The 21,219-nt window shown below is 40.6% G+C and overlaps 3 protein-coding genes across 3 annotated transcripts; all 3 read right to left on the minus strand.

Moving 5' to 3' along the window:
• Window positions 1–3,295: 3,295 nt before the first annotated feature.
• Window positions 3,296–10,188, minus strand: LOC115582785 (protein disulfide-isomerase-like). The gene is made up of 11 exons (XM_030419029.1): window positions 9,843–10,188; window positions 8,865–9,071; window positions 8,035–8,168; window positions 7,795–7,932; window positions 7,087–7,200; window positions 6,866–6,991; window positions 6,515–6,709; window positions 6,288–6,408; window positions 4,042–4,220; window positions 3,733–3,936; window positions 3,296–3,642 (listed from the first exon to the last, which is right to left on the minus strand). Exons 1-11 carry the CDS (start codon window positions 10,126–10,128, stop codon window positions 3,586–3,588), a joined length of 1,761 nt encoding a protein of 586 aa, XP_030274889.1. The 5' UTR covers window positions 10,129–10,188; the 3' UTR covers window positions 3,296–3,585.
• Window positions 10,189–15,855: 5,667 nt separating this feature from the next.
• LOC115583394 (protein disulfide-isomerase-like) lies at window positions 15,856–18,014 on the minus strand. Its single transcript, XM_030420218.1, has 3 exons — window positions 17,669–18,014; window positions 17,155–17,361; window positions 15,856–16,308 (listed from the first exon to the last, which is right to left on the minus strand). The coding sequence occupies exons 1-3, from the start codon at window positions 17,952–17,954 to the stop codon at window positions 16,253–16,255; spliced, it is 549 nt and encodes a 182-aa protein (XP_030276078.1). The 5' UTR covers window positions 17,955–18,014; the 3' UTR covers window positions 15,856–16,252.
• A 657-nt stretch (window positions 18,015–18,671) lies between these two features.
• LOC115583350 (protein disulfide-isomerase-like) lies at window positions 18,672–20,916 on the minus strand. The gene is made up of 3 exons (XM_030420097.1): window positions 20,560–20,916; window positions 20,036–20,242; window positions 18,672–19,212 (listed from the first exon to the last, which is right to left on the minus strand). The coding sequence occupies exons 1-3, from the start codon at window positions 20,843–20,845 to the stop codon at window positions 19,157–19,159; spliced, it is 549 nt and encodes a 182-aa protein (XP_030275957.1). The 5' UTR covers window positions 20,846–20,916; the 3' UTR covers window positions 18,672–19,156.
• Window positions 20,917–21,219: the final 303 nt, after the last annotated feature.

Consider the following 21,219-nt stretch of genomic DNA (forward strand, 5'->3'; position numbering starts at 1 on the left):
CTTAGTAAAAATATATATTTTTGCTTTCTTCTTGCATCTCGGGGAGTGAACTCACCTCTGCAACAGGTCACGTTTTCAGCATGAGGACAACTCGCGTGTAACACCACGCAGCGACACAAACAACAATGGATGGAGGAGAGAGATGCGCATTTTCTAGCTGGAAATACAGTCATTATTTTGAGTCTGTGTCAGCTAAAGATGACAAGATTAAGGTTCGTTGTACACTCTGTGCTGGTGACAAAGTAGTATCAAGCTTCAAAAACACAAAGTCAATTTTGAGCAAACATTTGGAGTCGCAGCACAGCACAGTTAGGTTCACAGAGCAAGTCCCACCAGGTGGTGTTAAGCAGAGAGCTGTGAGCAAAGCCACGGCCTTGACTTCTGCAGGAGGTCCACCACCACCCAAACGCAAAAGCTGGACTTCGGTACAAAACAATTAAGTGGGGAAAAGTTGAAGAAGTTGGTCAGGCGGTATGTTGTAGAGGAAATGCTGCCCTTAAACATGGTTGACTCGCCCTCGTTTTGTGCCATAATGTACAAGATCCCTACTACTATCAATGCCGTGCTTGGCGTTACTGTTAAAAATGCACTTCCAATAATGTGAGTATTGGCTAAACCGGTTGTCATTTTTATGTTGAGGTGGCTGGGGTGATGTCGGCTGCTGCTGAATGTAACTAATAAAGTAACTTGTAATCTAACATAGTTACTTTTAAAAACAAGTGATCAGTAAAGTAACTAAGTTACTATTTAAAGCTGTAATCAGTAATCAGTTTACTTTTTGAAGGTAACTGAGGCAACACTGTCCTGCGGGGCTAAGGCCCTGGATGTTTTGCAGTCCTAGCGACGCCCCTGCTTGTGGAGCTGTGTAGTGCTTTTGCTGAATTGAAGGATCTGTATACTACTTCGGGGCACTTCCAGTTGTATTTTCACTACAATCTCTAACTGGCAACACTGCTTCTTTACTATCAGCCCAGTGTGTATTAGGGCGCTGAACTTAGGTGAAGCAGTGAGTCTCTCTGTTCTTCAGACTGTGTCATGTTCGCTCTGCTGCAGCTCTGATCGTGTTGTGGGAGTTACTGGTATGATCTCATTCCGCCTCTACTACAGATCAGACAATAGAGAGCTATGTTGGAGATCGTCAGTCTGATTTTTTTCAGCAGAGCGGCTTAGGTTTAAAGTGACAGTGTCAAATAACACACACTCACTCCTGTGTTGCAGTATAGTAGGTTTTCTGCATATTTCTTCAGTTTAACACTTAAACACTTTGATACTGGTTTATTCTCAATTGAATTAGAAATTGAATAAGCACTCTGAATTATGTAAGGGATAATGTATAGAACGGCGGTCACTATCGGGAAAATAAGTCCCGACAGGATGAACCAGACCCCGACGCAAAGCTGAGGGGTCTGATTCGTCCACAACATGCATTTTCATGTCAGCATGTCACCTAAAACCAACTGTGTCAGCCCTTAAACACAGCCAAGTAACTCTAGCTCACATGGGACTCTTCTCTTATGTAAACAAGATACATCTAAGCCCTATTGTCGGATCAAAATGGGCACAGACCTGCCTCCGGCATGAACAAACTCCAAACACAGCCTGCAAAGAGTAGTACGTGTCCTCCTTCACTAATTAAACAGTGTGATGTGTGCGATATATCAGAGCAGTAGTCTTACCTTAGACGAACGAGGAAACTCGGCTGGCTGGAGGAAACACGTACCATGTTGGTGACAGTTGTGACATCACAGCCTGTTGAACCTGTTCTCCTCTGGAATTAGAAACATTTTGTTTCCCACAGACTGACCAACCCTCTATACCTGTTTACCTTGTTAAAACTCACCGCACTCAGTTTTTATAGTCAACTGTTTCCAAAATGCCAACTCATTCTCTGTTGGCACTTGTTTATAGTACAGCAGTATTTATTACCAACACTATGTATCATAATAGCTGTAATATTTGTTGAGCATACACACATTCTTTTATATATCAAGAAAAAAAAAAAAAAGAATCAAGTTTGTTAATGTGAAAATAGTGACTGGTTAACTATGCTGTAACTGTTGGCTAGACATTTAGTTATTGTCTGAGTTTTTTATTGTGATATAATGTGACTTAGATATAAAGTAATCACCAGGGTATTTAAAGTTAAGACTTTGTAAACTTTGTAAAGTTATTAACTCTTGCATCTTTTTAAATAATTTTTAAATCATGCTCCTAAATAACCCATAGACGGTGATTGTCCAACAAAACCAAACTACAGCAAAATTAAAACCATCGACACCCTTTTGTTTATGGTCCCCCGTCTCATAAGAATTTTGCTTTTAGATGTTTTATTTCAGCTAGTGCATGAAACCCATGATCAGAACAGTCATTCATTACATTCTGCCATAGTGTTACGTTGGAATCATGGAGAAAAAATACGTTAGTCCACTTTTTGCTGGGGATCCTTTGGAAACCCCCTTGAGGACTCCGGCTATCACTCATCTCTTCCCCCCCCCTCTGCTAGAAGAGGTGAATGACACAGCAAAACACATTGGAATGTCACAGGACTGTTGCCAACTTTGAAAGATTTACAGCCCTACAGTGGAGTGCGCTTGGTTTCATTATGCTCTGTAGATAATGCCTAGCGTAGCATATAATGCTAATAGATCGGCAACATAGGTTTGAATTTAGTGTCAACTCTCCTTACAACTACAGATATAAAACTGTATAGTGCTGGTGGTGGTGAATGGTTCTCAGCTGTAACAGTGTCAGTAGGTAATGTTTTCACCTTGTGACTGTGTGTGTCATCATGACAAAATGTGTTCCTGGAGGCACCGGTTGTAGCGGCAACTGTCCGTCTGATTTTATTGGCAGTGTGATAGTGTTGCAACTGTGTGAAATGCAGCCATGAAAGGTGTGTAGTTGAGATCGGAAAGTAGAAAGATTGGAATTGTGGTTATGGGTTGGAACTCAAATCACATCAAAAGATGGAATATTTGTATGTAGAGTGGTATCAATGTGAGGATGTTCATAGAAAATACAGCACAGCCTTTGATTCCAACAATGTCGATTTCACTTACAGTAGAAATGAGAGACACCACAGCGTACAATTCTTTCTTTCTTAGCTTCACTGCCAATTCTTCAATTCTCTCTACCATTAAAACAACAAAGTGCTTCCTTTTCTGCATAATTTAATCTTTAATCAGTTATCAATTATCTAAATTAATCTTCTGTTCTCACATAAATTATGATTATGTCGATTTTTATGGCAAATGTATCATAAGCATGTTGGCTGATTTAATAAATCACACACATCTTTTATGATACAATTATTTGTTTTATTTGTTTTTTATCACACTGGAAAAGTCAGTAAGAGTCTAAGATGGCAAATGTAAATCCATGAGACAGTTAGAGAAATTAAATGAAAATAAGTTAAATTTGTCCGCAAGGACCATAATGATAGAAAATCTAATTTGCATCAAATCAAATATCAAATATAAACAGTTATGAGTACAGAACATTTCAGGTTTGTAACATGAATTAAGCATATTAATAAAAATTGGAAGACGCTAAGTTGATCCTGATTGGCCAGAAACCAAAGTGACATCACAGCTCATCTTTAGATGATGTGTTGGTTGGTACCTCTGCAGGCTCATCAGTCTCCTGAAAGAGCGAACAATTTAAATGGGCGAGTGACGAGCGGAGTAGATTTATATTTATGACAAAATATAGCAGCGAAAAAACCGCACAAACCTTGCTGTCGTCACCAGCCCAGTCACTGTCCTCCTCGTCCTCCTCGTCCTCCTCGTCATCCTCGTCTTCCTCGTCATCCTCATCATCCTCATCATCCTCATCATCCTCGTGATCCTCCTTCATTTCCTCCTTAGGCATCTCTCCTCCAGCATCCAGGAACTTAGAGAAGGTCTCCAGATCCCTCTTCCAAGTGTAGTCGAGCACCTGCAGGACAACAAAGGAAGAGACGGAGAGAAAAAGACAATTTGATGGCGATCTGGAAGTGTTGAATAATGAATATGTAAAGGCAACACGTGTGAGTGTATGTACCTCTTTGCCACCAGCTGGGAAATATTTAAGTGTCGGGAATCCCGAGACAGTAACAGACTCCACCTCATTCGCTGTGGAGTCCATCTTAGCTATGATGATGTCATCATTGTCTGCGTACTTTTCAGCCAGCTGCTCCCAGATGGGGGCCAGTTCCTTACAGTGTCCACACCATGGAGCATCTACACAGACAATCAAACAACACTGTCAGGAGGAGAAAGCGCAATAATAACATGTCTGCTCCTTACTCAATACAGGAGATTGAAACTGTCTCACTGCCGTTTAACTTTGTTGTTCTTCTAATATAGATCGATGGTTGTATGATTGTTAAAGTTGATCATGTTAAATGTAACACAATCTTTGTGGCTGGGCCTCATGGCTAAGGATGATGGTTTGTTCGATTTGCTTAATGGCTCATAAGTTCAATCTTGGCTTTGAAAACTCTTCAGCATTTGGGACACGTACTGTAGGTCCAGATGGAGGATTGGGGTTTGGTTATTTTTGTGATTCTGGCATCTGTTGGCTTCAAAATGTTCCTCTTCAGATTTCTCAGTTGCTGATGTCAGAGTTACCTTTCTTCATTTTGGCTGAGATGTCTTTGAAACTCTTCCATTGTTGCCTCTTTTCCATTTTCCTTCCATCAGCTGGGAATAGAAGATTTGTTTTGACAGACATTCGTCATTCGTCCGTCTTAGTTTGTTTTTTGACGATATGTAAGCTTCAATGCTTGTTGTTATCACATCATTCATTGTGCTGACGTTCGTTCTTCTGTCTTCCCAGCTGGTTTTAAAGATGTTTCAAAGGAAGTGTTGATGGAACTTTTCAATTGTGTTCAGATGTCATCGGTATGTCGTCCAGGTTTCTGATGTATACCGGACCTTTGGGTTCACCACTTCTTTGTACAGTAACATGATGGTGATTGAATGATGGCCTGTGGCTGATGGGGCATTTATGTTTATTTGCTTTTAAATACTTTTATATTTTTAGTGACTAGTCATAATTATGATGTAAATGTTGATATTAACAATATTTGTAAGTTGAAAACTGGCAATATCAGTATTTCCTGTTTGACTACCAACACAATTAATGTAAAATAAAACCTGATTCACAATTCAAACAGGAATCAGTAATTTGTATCATTTTTCTTGAGACGATATTAAATGGAGTTCAATTCATTGATTTACGCTTCCTGCAAAATATTCCATTGTAATATTTTAACAAATGTTGAGAAGAGTTCCCACTCTGCACAATACACCCGTTTGTACATTTTTGGTGGATATTTTAATGTGCAGTTGTCGCTGTCACTGGATGCCATGTGTCTGTTTTGAGTGGCTGCCAAGGTTCATGAAGGCTTACATAATATAAGCCTGTCTGAGAACAGGCCCTGGAGAGATGGTGAGAGCGGGTTGCTGCTGATGAAGGCAGAGAGAAACTTTTTGTTGAGACTGTGATGGACAAAATAAATAATAACCCTCATCCCTGAAGTATTTCGGATTAGTTTTTGTCTGCGTCTGTTTGCCAAGGGGAATGAACTCAAACTAACGCTGTGCTCAGTGCTTGACAAGAGAAGCGGGTCGGACCAACCAGACAATTGACCGAGCGATGCTTTGCAGGGGTCCCACGCACTGGGTTTTTGCCTGTATGTGCACATTCCACATTTACAAAAAATGGAGATGCTGATAGGTCAAGAAAATGAAGATCTTTGAGGAGCTGCTGGGATCTGAACTGAAGAAGTACAGGGAAGAGGCAGAGAGAAACCTGCTGTATTAAAGCCTCAAACATTTCCTCGTAACAATTCTTAATGTGACCATTGGTGCTGGAAGCTAAACTGAAGATTAAAGGGGCTCTGTGGAACTTCTATGTTGTGTTGAATAGCCAGTTGTTGGTTAATGCAGACTCCATTTCTACTGTTGCTTTCTGTTAGCAGAACAGTGAGAGGCACTGAGAAACAGTACATCCTTTAGACTGTCACGGAAAATCCAACCTGAGTCCTTCGCAAAACAACTTAAATAAATCATCCACATGCTTGTTTAGGCAACCAAGAGTGACGGGGAAGATCGTCACGTTACAATCTGCTTACAGAAGACATTGACTCAACACATCATTCAGGACAAAAGCTAATCAGTTTATGTTGTGAAATTGTTTGAAAATTAAGACAGGAAGTTCAAAATTAACCACTTGACTGTGTTTGATGATAAAGGACGAGCTGATGTCACTACAGTTTGAGGATGACGGGCAAACTGACTTACAGAACTCCACAAAGACGTTTTTGGTCGGGTCCAAAGCAACAGACTCGAAATTCTTCCCCACCAGGACTTTGACTGGTCCCTTATTCCAGTCCTCTGGGATCTCCTCAGAGCGATAATAGGGCTGCACCACAAAAAAAGACAAGTTAGTAGGTTTAATGCTGCTGTATGTCTGAATATTTGGTGTGTGTGTGTGTGTGTGTGTGTGTGTGTGTGTGTGTGTGTGTTACCTTGGCAGAGCCATCCAAAACTTCCTGGCACAGCTGTGCCAGGGAATCTGCTGTGAGATCCGCAGCAGTGATGGTGAACTTCTTTCCTGTGTCCATGTCGATGATGCGCACGGTGGGTGCGTCGCTTGCAGACACGCCAAAGTAATTCAGCACATGAGAAATGGATCCTGTCACGTCGATCACGACAAACAGCATCTACATAGAACACACAAACGAGACATAAAACGACAATAATGGTTAGATGAAGTTTTATGTCTCTGTCTCACTGACCTTCTCTTGAAGACACACACACACACACACACACACACACACACACACACACACACACACACACACACACCAGACTGTTACCTTGCCCTTGAACTCCTTGGCAACAGTCCTGCATTCGTCCACCAGGGCTGTCTGACTCTCCACAGAGGAGTTGATGAACAGCAGGCTGTGCATGTGGACGCTGGAGCTGAAGATCATATCTGCGGTCTGAAAACACACACACAATGTCACTTTAATATCACTTTCCATGCTATTTTAATTTTGTGAACACGTGTATGTTTGCTTGTGTGTTTGTTTGTTACCTCCTCGTTGAATGGGATGATCAGCTCGAGGCTGTTCTCCTTGATGAATGTGGTGACCTGTTTTTTGTCCAGCGTCCCATCTTCTAACACAAAGTCTGCTCTGCCGTCATCAAACTAGACAAACACACACAGGTAAGGAATGTATGTATACTCTACTCAGGTATAATTATGAGGCACTTGTGTCCATTTTCTGCTACTTTATACTTACACTTTTTAATCCAATGCATTTGTCCCATAGCGTAAATTACTAGTTACTGTGCAGATTATATGCTGCATCAGAGCCAAAGTAGCACATATTTAATGAATTTATTTTCTAGGCTCAGATATTAAAATAAATGCTGAATATCTGATCCAGTAATGGGCCAGGGTGAAAAACAACCAATAAATAGGGTGTAGAACCACACGAATTATGAGACATGTTTAAGTCCCCCAGCCCTCCTACACAGGATCAAGACACCCAGACTGAAACAGGCATTCAGAAACCCTTTTTTTAAGACATCATCATCAGCAAAATATTCTTGCCTCTCTTTTTTTGTGGGGACATTTGGTCCTTTAGCATAAGCCTTCTGTATGCACTATCTCAAGGCGCTAGATGGCAGCAAAGCTAACATCATCATGGCTTCGTGTGCCTTGGCCTGGCCTTTTTTTTTTTTTTCTATAAAACACTGGACTCTGTACCTTTCTGTTAGCATCATAACACATTCGTACCTTTTTGAAGAGCACCACTGTGTTGGCTTTTGCTTCATACTTTTGGAAAACCTCAGGACTCGCTGTTACAGCAAACTCAGAGATAGTCAGATCGAAAGACACATCCTTGAACGCCTTGGCTGCCTCGCCCTCCAGATCCTAATATAGATATGAATCAAAAATAATCAAAAGTATTGATAGAAATATAGATATGTGATTTTATGATATATGAGTAAGGATGGGTTAAATAGGTAGACATACATCAAAGAATCCAACAACAGCGATCTTATGAGAATCGATGAACTGAGCTGCAGCGTCTGCAGAGTCGAGCACTGGAGCCCCGGGGCCTGTACGACGCTTCATCCACTCGATTATTCCCTCGACCGTCCTCTTACCTGGAAACACACAAACACAAACAAATGAAGTCAGGTCAGAGTCATTTCAGGTGCTTTTCACACGTCGAAATGTAAGATCAAAAGAGAACAAAAGTTGCAGTGTGGCTCAAAACCAGGTCATGATCAAATACGCCAAAAATATGGTGATTCCGACAAATAGACTGAGGAATGAAAGATCAGTCAACACATTCAACTGTGAACATTTAGAGTTAACACACATACACACACTCACTCACACAACACTACGCATTGTACACACTTTGGGTTTACTGATAAGGCACTAGCTTGAAGATACGTGATAAAACTGCATGAAAGGAAAAAGTTGGACATTTTGATATAGGCTGATAGTTTGACATCCTCTGGTTCACAGCAGGTTAGGTTCTAGACTACTTTGTAAATTGTTTATTTTCAGTAGACGTGACAGCAAGTCGTTCCTCCGGTATATCCTGTGATATGATGATGAGTAAAGTTTAGCAGTGCTGATTGGTAGATTAGAGCTGGGGTCACTTTTTCTCTCTGTTTCCAGTCTGTAGTCTAAGATAATTTGCAATTTGCATGTAAAAGACACAAAAAAAGCTCCAAATCAAATAACCTAAGGCATAAAAAAGATGGTAGACGGGTTCAGCAGGGAACAGGTAAGGCAAACATACAGTCCAGTGTAGCCAGTAGTTCCATTACGTGTGTGTGTGTTTTTACCAGTGAAGTCAACGGGCTGCTTGCGATCTCCATTCATGAACAGTTTCAGAGTCGGGAAGCTTTCGATGTTAAACTCGTCAGCCAGCTCCTTCTCCTCTATGACGTCCACTTTGGCCAAACGCATTGCTGATTCCTCCGACTTCAGCTCCCCAGCAGCCTCGGCGTAAATTGGCTCCAGCTGTTTACAGTGGCCACACCAGGGAGCATCTACACACACACACACACACAAACACACACACAGACAGTGAATCTCTTTATACGCAGGTGATTGAGTTGAAGCGTCCACAGGCCTCTGTTCTGGCCAGTTTCGTGTTGCTATCAGCAGCATGTGCAAAGATACACATGGAAATAAGTTGCTGATAGCAGCCGTGGCAGTTGGGCTCAACCTTCATCCCCTTTTGCTCTTTTCCTTTTCGGGACTTCTTCGCTCTCAGTGCTGAGGTCATCTGTGGGAGAGTTGGACCAAGAGAACATCTGGACAGCAAAGGCCACGTGTGCGCACATTTAAATGATAACGCCTCAGTGCTGTTTAGCAGGAAGCAGTGGTAAAATACTGAAACAATTTTACATTCAAACTGTGATAAGAAATTTCTGAAGTCAAGGTCCACTTTGGGAGCTTTTCCTGAAGCTTTTGGTTATATCCAATGGCCTTCTTCAGCTTCGTTTTAGTATTTGTGACCCCAAAGTCAGAAACAAACCCTCGTGTTCATCTTACGCTTCAGATTTTGTGTTATTCCATCATATCTGCATTTTTTCTTTAGGAATAAACACATTCTATATGACAAATACGGGTAAATAACAGTCAATTTTTAGCCCAACATATGTTGTCACTGATGTGATCTGCACGAGCAAACAACACAAACTTAATGTGTGTTGTCTCAGAAATATCTTTGTAAGAGACACAAACGAGCGTATTTATCATTAACAGTGACGTTACCATTCTACAGTTTCTTCATCATGAAATTCACGACTACTTACAGAATTCGACCAGTAAAATCTGATTCTCTCTGAGAGCTCTGTCAAAGTTGTTGATGTGGAGCACCATCACATCTTTCTCCTCTTCTATCTCTGTTGTTTTCTCTTTCTGTGGTGCATCTTTCTCCTCCTCCTCCTCTCCTGTCTTTGCTGAAATGTCTTCTTCTAATGTCTCCTCTGGTGTCTCGGTCTCTTTTTCAGTCTCGGCGTTGGTGTCATCGGCCTGGATGCAGGAGGCCCACAGCAGCAGGCCCAGCAGAGTGATGGACAAAAGTGTGCGCGTCCTCATGTTGGCGTTTGTCTGTCCGAGCTGCTTCAGGTACCTCCGCTCAGGTGTAGAAACACACAATGTGTCATGTGTCACTGAAAGTTTGCACTTTTTATGTATCTAAGATGGGGAGTGTGTGTCGAAATGTTACTGGCCTTCCTGCTCATCCAATCACACTGCACGCCTGCTGGGGACTCTTCGCAGTCTTAACCAATCAGATGTTGCCCTGTAGATACAGAATTGGGGAAACCTGACTGATCCCACTGTTAAAACTTCGGCTTTGTACACGTCTTAATCTCACCTACGCCCGTATTCTTATTTGTCTTTATTCTTGTCCTCATTTTGTCCTCAGTTTCCAGACTGCGTCACCCAACACATGGTAGCATGTATTTGTGTGTGTGTGTGTGTGCTTGAATTTTTTCAATCTTCTCTCTATGGGCCTTATCAGACCCTCATTTACCTAGAAAGAGTGATAGCACAACAGTTAAGAAGATTTCTAGCTCTCTATTCTCCACCCTTCACAGTTGTATAGCTGTTTCTGTTTACTCTACCTATAGCAAACACTCCCTCCTCCCTCCATATCCCATTGTTACATCCCACCCAAACCACAGTTTAACTGAAAAACCTGAGGGCTCTTCAGAGATGAGCTGTCAGTCAGTTCATGGTACGTGTTGGCCAACAGACGGCTGCATGTTTCAAAGGGTCAGTTTACACAAATTAACGGTGTGTTTTTAGATGTCTGCCTCAAATGCCCCGACTCAAAAACACATTTTTGTCATATTGATTTTATTTACGCTCGTGCGGTGGCCGCCACCAACGGGGAAGAGTCCGGGGACCTGGATGTTAGCTCCACTGAACAACAGGTGGCCGCATTTTTGCAGACCAGAGGCATAGAGCTGGACTGTGAGAACATCAAGGCTTGCCATACTCTGCCCAGAAGAAACACCAAAGAAAAACCAGCTGTCATCATGAGGTTTGTAAATAGAAAGCTCAAGACTGCACTGCTGAAACAGGGGAGGAAACTAAAAGGGACAAACGTATACATCAACAAGCACCTGACCAAACACAACGCAGACATCGCCAAACAAGCACTCTACCTGAAGAAACAGAAAAAAATTCAACATACCTGGACTTCAAACTGCAAAGTATTCATTAAACTAAACGGAACGCCGGAAGAGGCAAAAGTACTGATGGTTAAAAGTATCAACGACCTGGACAAATACCAATCATCAACATGGGCTGGACTGGACTGTAAGGTAACAAACACATAAACATGATGCACACTGAAAGAGCTCACTCATTTAGTCCTGGAGACAACAGTAACACAACACAGAGGATCAATGATCATGATAACCCTGAACTACAAACATTTCAATATACGGAACACAATTTATTGGATATGGAACATGACATAGACCCGGACAACTACCTCTTCAACACCATCAATAATAACTGCTGCTATTACACTGATGAACAATATAACCAAATCAATAAGGATGGAAAACTATCAATTTTACACATTAATAGCAGGAGTCTGTATGCAAACTTTGCAAGTATCAAGGACTACGTGAATCAGTTTAAACAATCATGCAACATTGTTGCAATATCTGAAACATGGATTAACGCAGAAAAAGGGATGGACTTTGAATTGGAAGGTTTTGAGTTTGTGCATATGGATCGACAAAATAAAGGTCGAGGAGGAGTCGCAATATATGTGGACAGAAACGTTACCTTCAAGGTGTTGGAAAGTATATCAATGGTTGTGGACAACATGCTTGAATGCATATCAGTTGAACTGTGCAAAGGAAAAAATAGACCAGAAATCATAAGTTGTATATATAGGACACCGGGCTCAAATATTGAGCTGTTCAAGGAATGGATGGAGGAAATGTTCACAAATAAGAGTCATAAAACAATTTTCATCTGTGGAGACTTCAATATTGATCTCCTTAATCCAAATAAACACAAAATGACTGATGATTTTATTAACACAGTATATAGTATGAACCTATACCCAAAATCACCAGACCCAGTAGGATAACTTCCCACTGTGCAACTCTGATGGACAATATATTCACAAATGACATTGTTCACAATACAATAAGTGGGCTACTCATCAGTGACCATCTGCCAGTTTTTACAGTGTATGACAATGACTACAAGACTAATCTACCTGACAATAAAACTGTATATAGGAGAGTGAGAACAGAAGTATCAATAACAGCATTCAGAAATGACCTAATGGCGCAAAACTGGGATGTTGTATACAATAGCAATAACATAAATAGTGCATATGATGATTTCTTAAAAATATTTAAAATACTATATGAGAAAAACTGTCCTGTAGAAAAAATTAATAGGAAACCAAAATATGCTGATCATCCTTGGATCACAAAGGGTTTGCAGAATGCCTGCAAAAAGAAAAATACACTGTACAGAGAATGTATGAGACAGAGAACCAAGGAGGCAGAAAATAAATATAAAAAGTATAAGAACAAGTTAACTAAAATCATAAGAATACCTAGGAAAGAATACTATAACAAACTATTAGATGATAACAAGAATAACATTAAAGGTATATGGAACATACTGAACGATGATATGAATGAAGTAGTTAAAAGCTTTAATACATTCTTTGTTAGTGTTGGACCTGACCTAGCAGAACAAATCCCAGATCCAGTAACATCTGAGGAGCAGAGTGACAGTTTAATAGACCAGAATTTGAGCTCGATGTTCCTCACAGCAGTGGATGAGAAAGAAATTATAAATACTGTTACCAAATGTGCAAATAAGACATCTAAGGACTGTGATGATATTGATATGACTGTTGTGAAAAGAGTGATTGAGGGGATTTCAAAACCATAAACATACATCTGTAACGTATCATTTCAAACAGGTACATTTCCAGACAAAATGAAAATAGCAAAGGTCATACCTCCAATTCACCAACTACAGACCTGTGTCATTACTATCTCAATTCTCTAAAATTCTAGAAAAACTTTCAATAACCGATTGGACAGTTTCATAAATAAACACAGATTACTCACTGAAAGTCAGTATGGATTTAGATCCAACAGAGCAACATCACTGGCATTAATCGATTCAGTTGAGGAAATTACAAATTCAATAGACCAAAAAGAGTATCCAGTTGGGATATTCATAGACCTAAAAAAATCTTTTGACACAATAAACTATGATATATTATTGAAGAAACTAGACCGGTATGGCATCAGGGGAAAAGCATTAGAGTGGATCAAGAGCTACTTAACGAAAAGGAAGCAGTTTGTGAAATTGGGTGATGCTTGTTCAAAGTGTTTGGACATTACCTGTGGCATCCCTCAGGGGTCAGTGTTGGGCCCCAAACTCTTTATACTTTATATCAATGATATATGCAAGGTATCAAAAGTTTTGAAGTTGGTTTTGTTTGCGGATGACACAAATATTTTTTGTTCTGGTAGTGATCTACAAATTTTAACAGAAGTGATTAATACTGAATTGAATACATTAAAAGCATGGTTGGACAAAAATAAACTTCATCATTAAACCTGAGCAAAACAAGAATAATACTTTTTGGCAATCACAGAGCTAATGTACAACTAGAGATACAATTAGATGGGGTTAGTATTGAAAGAGTAAATGAAATCACATTTTTAGGGGTGATCATAGATGAGAAGATTAGTTGGAAATCACAAATTAAACATGTACAAACCAAAATGTCAAGATGCATCGCAGTATTAAATAAAGCAAAACATGCACTGGATCATAAATCACTACGTACTCTATATTGTACATTAGTTCTGCCATACCTCATTTACTGTGTTGACGTTTGGGGCAATAACTACATGACTACAATACATCGACTTCTAATTTTACAAAAGAAAGCAATACGGATCATTCATGGGGCAGGATACAGGGATCACACAAACTCACTATTCTTACAGTCATCTGCTACCAGAAAATATTCAGATGCTATTCACTGGAAGGGAAAGGGGTTATGATTTAAGGGGAAAATTTAAATTCAAAATGATGAAGGCACGCACAACAGGAAAAACTTTTTGTATTTCAATTTGTGGGATTAAATTATGGATCAGTCTGGAGGGGACGCTCAGGGAATGTCCAAACATAAACCAGTTTAAAAAAATATATAAGGAGATGATTTTTACAAGATACAGAAATGAGGAGGGTGTTTGATTATCACTGGGTGTATATTGTTTATTTATTTTGTTATTTATGTATCTTTGTGTTATCTTCAGTATGTGTCTGTATTTCATATGTATGTATGTATGTATGTATCTATGTATATGTATATGTGTGTATATAAACATATATATATATATATATGGGTGTGTGTGTAGGTCTGTGTGTATGTATGTATGTATGTGTATGTTTATATATATATATATATTGTACTCTGTGTCATCTTCAGTATGTGTGTGTATGGTATATATTGTAATAATATAAAGAATAATATATTTTATTAGGATAAATATTTTTGAAATAGATTTATGTTTTGTTAGATATAGAACAAAGGTAATTGACGAATGACAAATGGAAGTTATTATTATTGTTATTATTATTATATTGATAGAAGGCAAAATATTTCAGTGGTATTATTTATTAAAAGGGGGTGGAATAAAATAAGTTTATACTTCTTCCCACTCCTTTTCGGATATGTAAACAGAATTTATAGTTTTCAGTTTATGTTTACTTTGTTATTTTAAATTTTTTTATTTTTATTTTTAATTTCTCTCTTTTTTTCTTTATGACTGTCCATTAGTGTATGAGAATTTTGTTTATTACATATTCAAAATAATCTATCTATCTATCTATCTATCTATCTATCTATCTATCTATCCAAAACACTGAAAAATAGTTGACAAAATAGTCTCATCACAAAGGATCAAGTTGCTGCTTTCAGTCGCTTCACCTGTTTTCCCTCAGCAGATGGAGTTTGTCCTTTTGATGTGGAAATATAGAAATTCAAATGTAAGTTTGAGATACTTTTTTTCCTCTGCTGTCTTTGTACAGTTGGGAGTGAAAGAATTCCATTTAGCATCTGTTGCGGAGCCTTTTTTAATTTCTTGAAAGTTATTTTCAAACAAAAAAACGACAGAACCCAAATCAGCTTGTCTGAAGAGACGACTTAACAGGTGCACGATCCATAACATTACAAATATTCTAGAAGCCAATTCTCTTCACAGTGACGAGGCGACATCTTGTGTCTGGCAGTTGAAATTATCAAATGAAACACATTTGCATATTCGTATATTCTGGGATTTTTGATGATTGAGAAAGAAAAGATGGAAAATCAGACTTTTATTTTTCTTCAAATACCATGTCAGACCAACATAAGAGAGTTTTATATCTGCATTAATACAAATGAGACAAAGATCTCAAACTGGTGAATAAAGTTCACTGAAAGGTCTGTGGGTTATTGTTTCTGTAAAGGCAAGCTGCTGTTCAATTATTTAAATGCTATTTGTATTCAATTATGTTAACACAGCTAAATAAACAGGGTGAAAGTGCTTGACATTATAACTCTGTGTCTTTCAAAAAATTGGGATCCGACTGGATAATTAATTTCTGAAGTTTTTGCTATTATAAAATATAATTTTAGATGTTTACAAAATGAAACAATGTACATAACTGTGATAAAAAGTGAAGAAAAAAAATCACAAGTATATATATTCTCTTAGATACGTATTTCACCCCAGCATTAAGGTGCTGGAAAATCTTAAAAATGACCCTCAAAAGTGCTTGAAAAGTGCTTGAATTTGACCTTGAAAAAAGTGTACGAACCCTGAATAAACAACAATATCAAAACCTGAATAAAATAAAATAATCCTGTCTGTGTGAACAGCAGGGATAAGAAACAAAGTTTATGTAATTTTGGTGAACTGACCCTTTAAAACAAAACCTCACATAAATGACAGACAGAAGTTAAAGTGCGTCTCCCCGCCGTTGTGAGCTACGTCGGGTGTGTTACTGAAACCGACCAGAGAGCAGCAGGGGATCGGCTCGGTCAAGAAACTGAGCGGGAGATGGTGCTTGTTCATCGGCCGGCTGCGGCCCTGACTCGGGCCCCTGTGGTCGAACAGTTCGGCCAGGGGCCCCAAACCGCTGACTCCTTGACCATCAGCACAAGTCACAGAGCTGTTTGACGCTTCATCCACTCGATAATTCCCTCGACTGTCCTGTCACCTGGAAACACACAAACACAAACAAATGAAGTCAGGTCAGAGTCATTTCAGGTGCTTTCACACGTCGACATGTCAGATCAACAGAAAACAAAAGTTGCAGTGTGGCTCAAAACCAGTTCATGATCAAATACGCCTATGCAGAAATATGGTGATTCAGACAAATAGACTGAGGAAAGAAAGATCAGTCAACACATTCAACTGTGAACATTTAGGGTTAACACACACACACACACACACACACCCACAACACTGTACGCATTGTACACACTTTGGGTTTACTGATAAGGCACTAGCTTGAAGGTACATGCGTGAAACTCCATGAAAAGAAAAGCTGGACATTTTGATATAGGCTGATAGTTTGACATCCTCTGGTTCACAGCAGGTTAGGCTCTGGACTACTTTGTAAATTGTTTATTTTCAGTAGATGTGACAGCATGATGATGAGTAAAGTTTAGCAGTGCTGATTGGTAGATTAGAGCTGGGGTCACTGTTTCTCTCTGTTTCCAGTCTGTAGTCTAAGATAAACTACAAAAAAAGAATTAAAAAAAGAAGTGTATTCTGGTTGACGCTACAGGCATGACAGTGGTTTACTTAAAAGCTGTTAAAAGGATTTGCCTGTAAAAGACACAAAAAAGCTCCAAATCAAATAACCTAAGGCATAAAAAAGATGGTAGACGGGTTCAGCAGGGAACACGTAAGGCAAACACACAAACACACACACACAGTTCAGACGTGGCTGTGCAGGTTACTTTCAGATGACGTGGGCACATGTGGTTGTGAACCTGAGAGCTGGACTGCAGCTTTGACCAGTGTAGCCAGTAGTTCCATTATGTGTGTGTGTTTTTACCAGTGAAGTCAACGGGCTGCTTGCAATCTCTATTCATGAACAGTTTCAGAGTCGGGAAGATTTGGATGTTAAACAACTTAGCCAGCTCCTTCTCCTCTATGGCGTCCACTTTGGCCAAACGCATCTCTGATTTCTCCGACTTCAGCTTCCCAGCAGCCTCGGCGTAAATTGGCTCCAGCTGTTGGCTGTAGATACACCAGGGAGCATCTACACACACACACAAACACACACACAGACAGTGAATCTCTTTATACAGCCTTCATCCCCCTTTTGCTCTTTTCCTTTTCGGGACCTGAATGAATGAACACATTTTATATTACAAAACCGGTAAATAACAGTCAATTTTTAGCCCAACATATGTTGTCACTGATGTGATCTGCACGAGCAAACAACACTAACTTAATGTGTATTGTCTCAGAAATATCTTTGTAAGAGACACAAAAGAGCGTATTCATCATTAACAGTGACGTTATCATTCTACAGTTTCTTCATCATGAAATTCACGACTACTTACAGAATTCGACCAGTAAAAACTGATTCTCTCTGAGAGCTCTCTCAAAGTTGTTGATGTGGAGCACCATCACGTCTTTCTCCTCTTCTATCGCTGTTGTTTTCTCTTTCTGTGGTGCATCTTTCTCCTCCTCCTCGTCTCCTGTCTTTGCTGAAATGTCTTCCTTTAACGTCTTCTCTGGTGTCTCGGTCTCTTTTTCAGTCTCGGCGTCGGTGTCATCGGCCTGGATGCAGGAGGCCCACAGCAGCAGGCCCAGCAGAGTGATGGACAAAAGCGTGCGCGTCCTCATGTTGGCGTTTTTCTGTCCGAGCTGCTTCAGGTACCTCCGCTCAGGTGTAGAAACACACAATACACGTGTCACTGAAAGTTTGCACTTTTTATGTATCTAAGATGGGGAGTGTGTGTCGAAATGTTAGTGGCCTTCCTGCTCATCCAATCACACTGCACGCCTGCTGGGGACTCTTCGCAGTCTTAACCAATCAGATGTTGCCCTGTAGATACAGAATTGGGGAAACCTGGCTGATCCCACTGTTAAAACTTCAGCATTGTACATGTCTTAATCTCACCTACGCCCGTATTCTTATTTGTCTTTATTCTTGTCCTCATTTTGTCCTCAGTTTCCAGACTGCGTCACCCAACACATGGTAGCATGTATGTGTGTGTGTGCTTTCAATTTTTCAATCAAGAGTGATAGCACAACAGTTAAGAAGATTTCTAGCTCTCTATTCTCCACTCTAGCAAACACTCCCTCCTCCCTCCATATCCCATTGTTACATCCCGCCCAAACCACACTTTAACTGAAAAGCCTGAGGGCTCTTCAGAGATGAGCTGTCAGTCAGTTCATGGTACGTGTTGGCCGACAGATGGCTGCATGTTTCAAAGGGTCAGTTTACACAAATAAACGGTGTGTTTTTAGAGAAATGTTTTTTTAATTTAGGTGAACTGACCCTTTAAAATAAAACCTCACATAAATGACAGACAGAAGTTAAAAAACTGACAACACATGTTGAATTGCTTATGTGTCTTCTTTTTTATTTTATTTAACCTTTTTTAAGCATCTATCAAAGTTTAAAATAACATGAACAAAGTATTTGTCCTCTTCAGCAGGCTGCCGTGTTTCATGCTGCATGTGTGTGTGCTCTGTCAGTGTGTGTGTGAGCTCCGGGTTCGGATCCCAGTTCGCCAACAAGTCACTGAAGTCCGGCTGAGTGCTGTCGAGGCCGTGTGTGTCGTGTGGGAGTGGGTTGTAGTGCAGGTGTGTGTGAGCGTCCGTGTGCGTGCCGTCATGTGAGTGCGTCTCGCCGCCCGTGTGAGCAACGTCGGGTGTGTTACTGAAACCGACCCGAGAGCAGCAGGGGATCGGCTCGGTCCAGAAACTGAGCGGGAGATGGCGCTTGATCATCGGCCGGCTGCGGCCCTGACTCGGGCCCCTGTGGTCGAACAGTTCAGCCAGGGGCCCCAAACCGCTGACTCCTTGACCATCAGCACATGTCACAGAGCTGTTTGACGCTTCATCCACTCGATAATTCCCTCGACTGTCCTGTCACCTGGAAACACACAAACACAAACAAATGAAGTCAGGTCAGAGTCATTTCAGGTGCTTTCACACGTCGACATGTCAGATCAACAGAGAACAAAAGTTGCAGTGTGGCTCAAAACCAGTTCATGATAAAATACGCCAATGCAAAAATATGGTGATTCAGACAAATAGACTGAGGAAAGAAAGATCAGTCAACACATTCAACTGTGAACATTTAGGGTTAACACACACACACACACACAACACTGTACGCATTGTACACACTTTGGGTTTACTGATAAGGCACTAGCTTAAAGGTACATGAGTAAAACTGCATGAAAGGAAAAGTTGGACATTTTGATATAGGCTGATAGTTTGACATCCTCTGGTTCACAGCAGGTTAGGCTCTGGACGACATTGTAAATTGTTTACTTTCAGTAGATGTGACAGCATGATGATGAGTAAAGTTTAGCAGTGCTGATTGGTAGATTAGAGCTGGGGTCACTGTTTCTCTCTGTTTCCAGTCTGTAGTCTAAGATAAACTACAATAAAAAAAGAAGTGTATTCTGGTTGACGCTACAGGCATGACAGTGGTTTACTTAAAAGCTGTTAAAAGGATTTGCATGTAAAAGACACAAAAAAGCTCCAAATCAAATAACCTAAGGCATAAAAAAGATGGTAGACGGGTTCAGCAGGGAACAGGTAAGGCAAACACACACACACACGGTTCAGACGTGGCTGTGCAGGTTACTTTCAGGTGACGTGGGCACATGTGGTTGTGAACCTGAGAGCTGGACTGCAGCTTTGACCAGTGTAGCCAGTAGTTCCATTACGTGTGTGTGTGTTTTTACCAGTGAATTCAACGGGCTGCTTGCGATCTCCATTCATGAACAGTTTCAGAGTCGGGAAGCTATCGATGTTAAACTCCTTAGCCAGCTCCTTCTCCTCTATGGCGTCCACTTTGGCCAAACGCATCTCTGATTTCTCCGACTTCAGCTTCCCAGCAGCCTCGGCGTAAATTGGCTCCAGCTGTTGACAGTGGCCACACCAGGGAGCATCTACACACACACACACACACACACAAACACACACACAGACAGTGAATCTCTTTATACAGCCTTCATCCCCCTTTTGCTCTTTTCCTTTTCGGGACCTGAATGAATGAACACATTTTATATTACAAAACCGGTAAATAACAGTCAATTTTTAGCCCAACATATGTTGTCACTGATGTGATCTGCATGAGCAAACAACACAAACTTAATGTGTGTTGTCTCAGAAATATCTTTGCAAGAGACACAAAAGAGCGTATTCATCATTAACAGTGACGTTACCATTCTACAGTTTCTTCATCATGAAATTCACGACTACTTACAGAATTCGACCAGTAAAAACTGATTCTCTCTGAGAGCTCTGTCAAAGTTGTTGATGTGGAGCACCATCACGTCTTTCTCCTCTTCTATCGCTGTTGTTTTCTCTTTCTGTGGTGCATCTTTCTCCTCCTCCTCCTCTCCTGTCTTTGCTGAAATGTCTTCTTCTAACGTCTCCTCTGGTGTCTCAGTCTCTTTTTCAGTCTCGGCGTTGGTGTCGTCGGCCTGGATGCAGGAGGCCCACAGCAGCAGGCCCAGCAGAGTGATGGACAAAAGCGTGCGCGTCCTCATGTTGGCGTTTTTCTGTCCGAGCTGCTTCAGGTACCTCCGCTCAGGTGTAGAAACACACAATACACGTGTCACTGAAAGTTTGCACTTTTTATGTATCTAAGATGGGGAGTGTGTGTCGAAATGTTAGTGGCCTTCCCGCTCATCCAATCACACTGCACGCCTGCTGGGGACTCTTCGCAGTCTTAACCAATCAGATGTTGCCCTGTAGATACAGAATTGGGGAAACCTGGCTGATCCCACTGTTAAAACTTCAGCATTGTACACGTCTTATTCTCACCTACGCCCGTATTCTTATTTGTCTTTATTCTTGTCCTCATTTTGTCCCGTCTCCAGACTGCGTCACCCAACACATGGTAGCATGTATGTGTGTGTGT

This window comes from Sparus aurata, chromosome 1 (assembly GCF_900880675.1).
Source record: "Sparus aurata chromosome 1, fSpaAur1.1, whole genome shotgun sequence".
NCBI lineage: Eukaryota > Metazoa > Chordata > Actinopteri > Spariformes > Sparidae > Sparus > Sparus aurata.

What these genes read in the sequence shown, in the direction of transcription:
- LOC115582785 (XM_030419029.1), bottom strand. Translation starts at nt 10,128, where the DNA reads ATGAGGACGCGCACACTTTTGTCCATCACTCTGCTGGGCCTGCTGCTG. An exon ending in CTGTTGTTGGATTCTTTGAT is followed by an intron (nt 7,933 to 8,034) that starts GTATGTCTACCT and finishes TATCTATATTAG; the next exon opens with GATCTGGAGGGCGAGGCAGC. An exon ending in TTTTGGATGGCTCTGCCAAG is followed by an intron (nt 6,409 to 6,514) that starts GTAACACACACA and finishes TTTGTGGTGCAG; the next exon opens with CCCTATTATCGCTCTGAGGA.
- LOC115583394 (XM_030420218.1), bottom strand. Translation starts at nt 17,954, where the DNA reads ATGAGGACGCGCACGCTTTTGTCCATCACTCTGCTGGGCCTGCTGCTG. An exon ending in GTTTTTACTGGTCGAATTCT is followed by an intron (nt 17,362 to 17,668) that starts GTAAGTAGTCGT and finishes GTGTGTGTGTAG; the next exon opens with ATGCTCCCTGGTGTATCTAC. An exon ending in GCAGCCCGTTGACTTCACTG is followed by an intron (nt 16,309 to 17,154) that starts GTAAAAACACAC and finishes GTGTGTTTCCAG; the next exon opens with GTGACAGGACAGTCGAGGGA.
- LOC115583350 (XM_030420097.1), bottom strand. Translation starts at nt 20,845, where the DNA reads ATGAGGACGCGCACGCTTTTGTCCATCACTCTGCTGGGCCTGCTGCTG. An exon ending in GTTTTTACTGGTCGAATTCT is followed by an intron (nt 20,243 to 20,559) that starts GTAAGTAGTCGT and finishes GTGTGTGTGTAG; the next exon opens with ATGCTCCCTGGTGTGGCCAC. An exon ending in GCAGCCCGTTGAATTCACTG is followed by an intron (nt 19,213 to 20,035) that starts GTAAAAACACAC and finishes GTGTGTTTCCAG; the next exon opens with GTGACAGGACAGTCGAGGGA.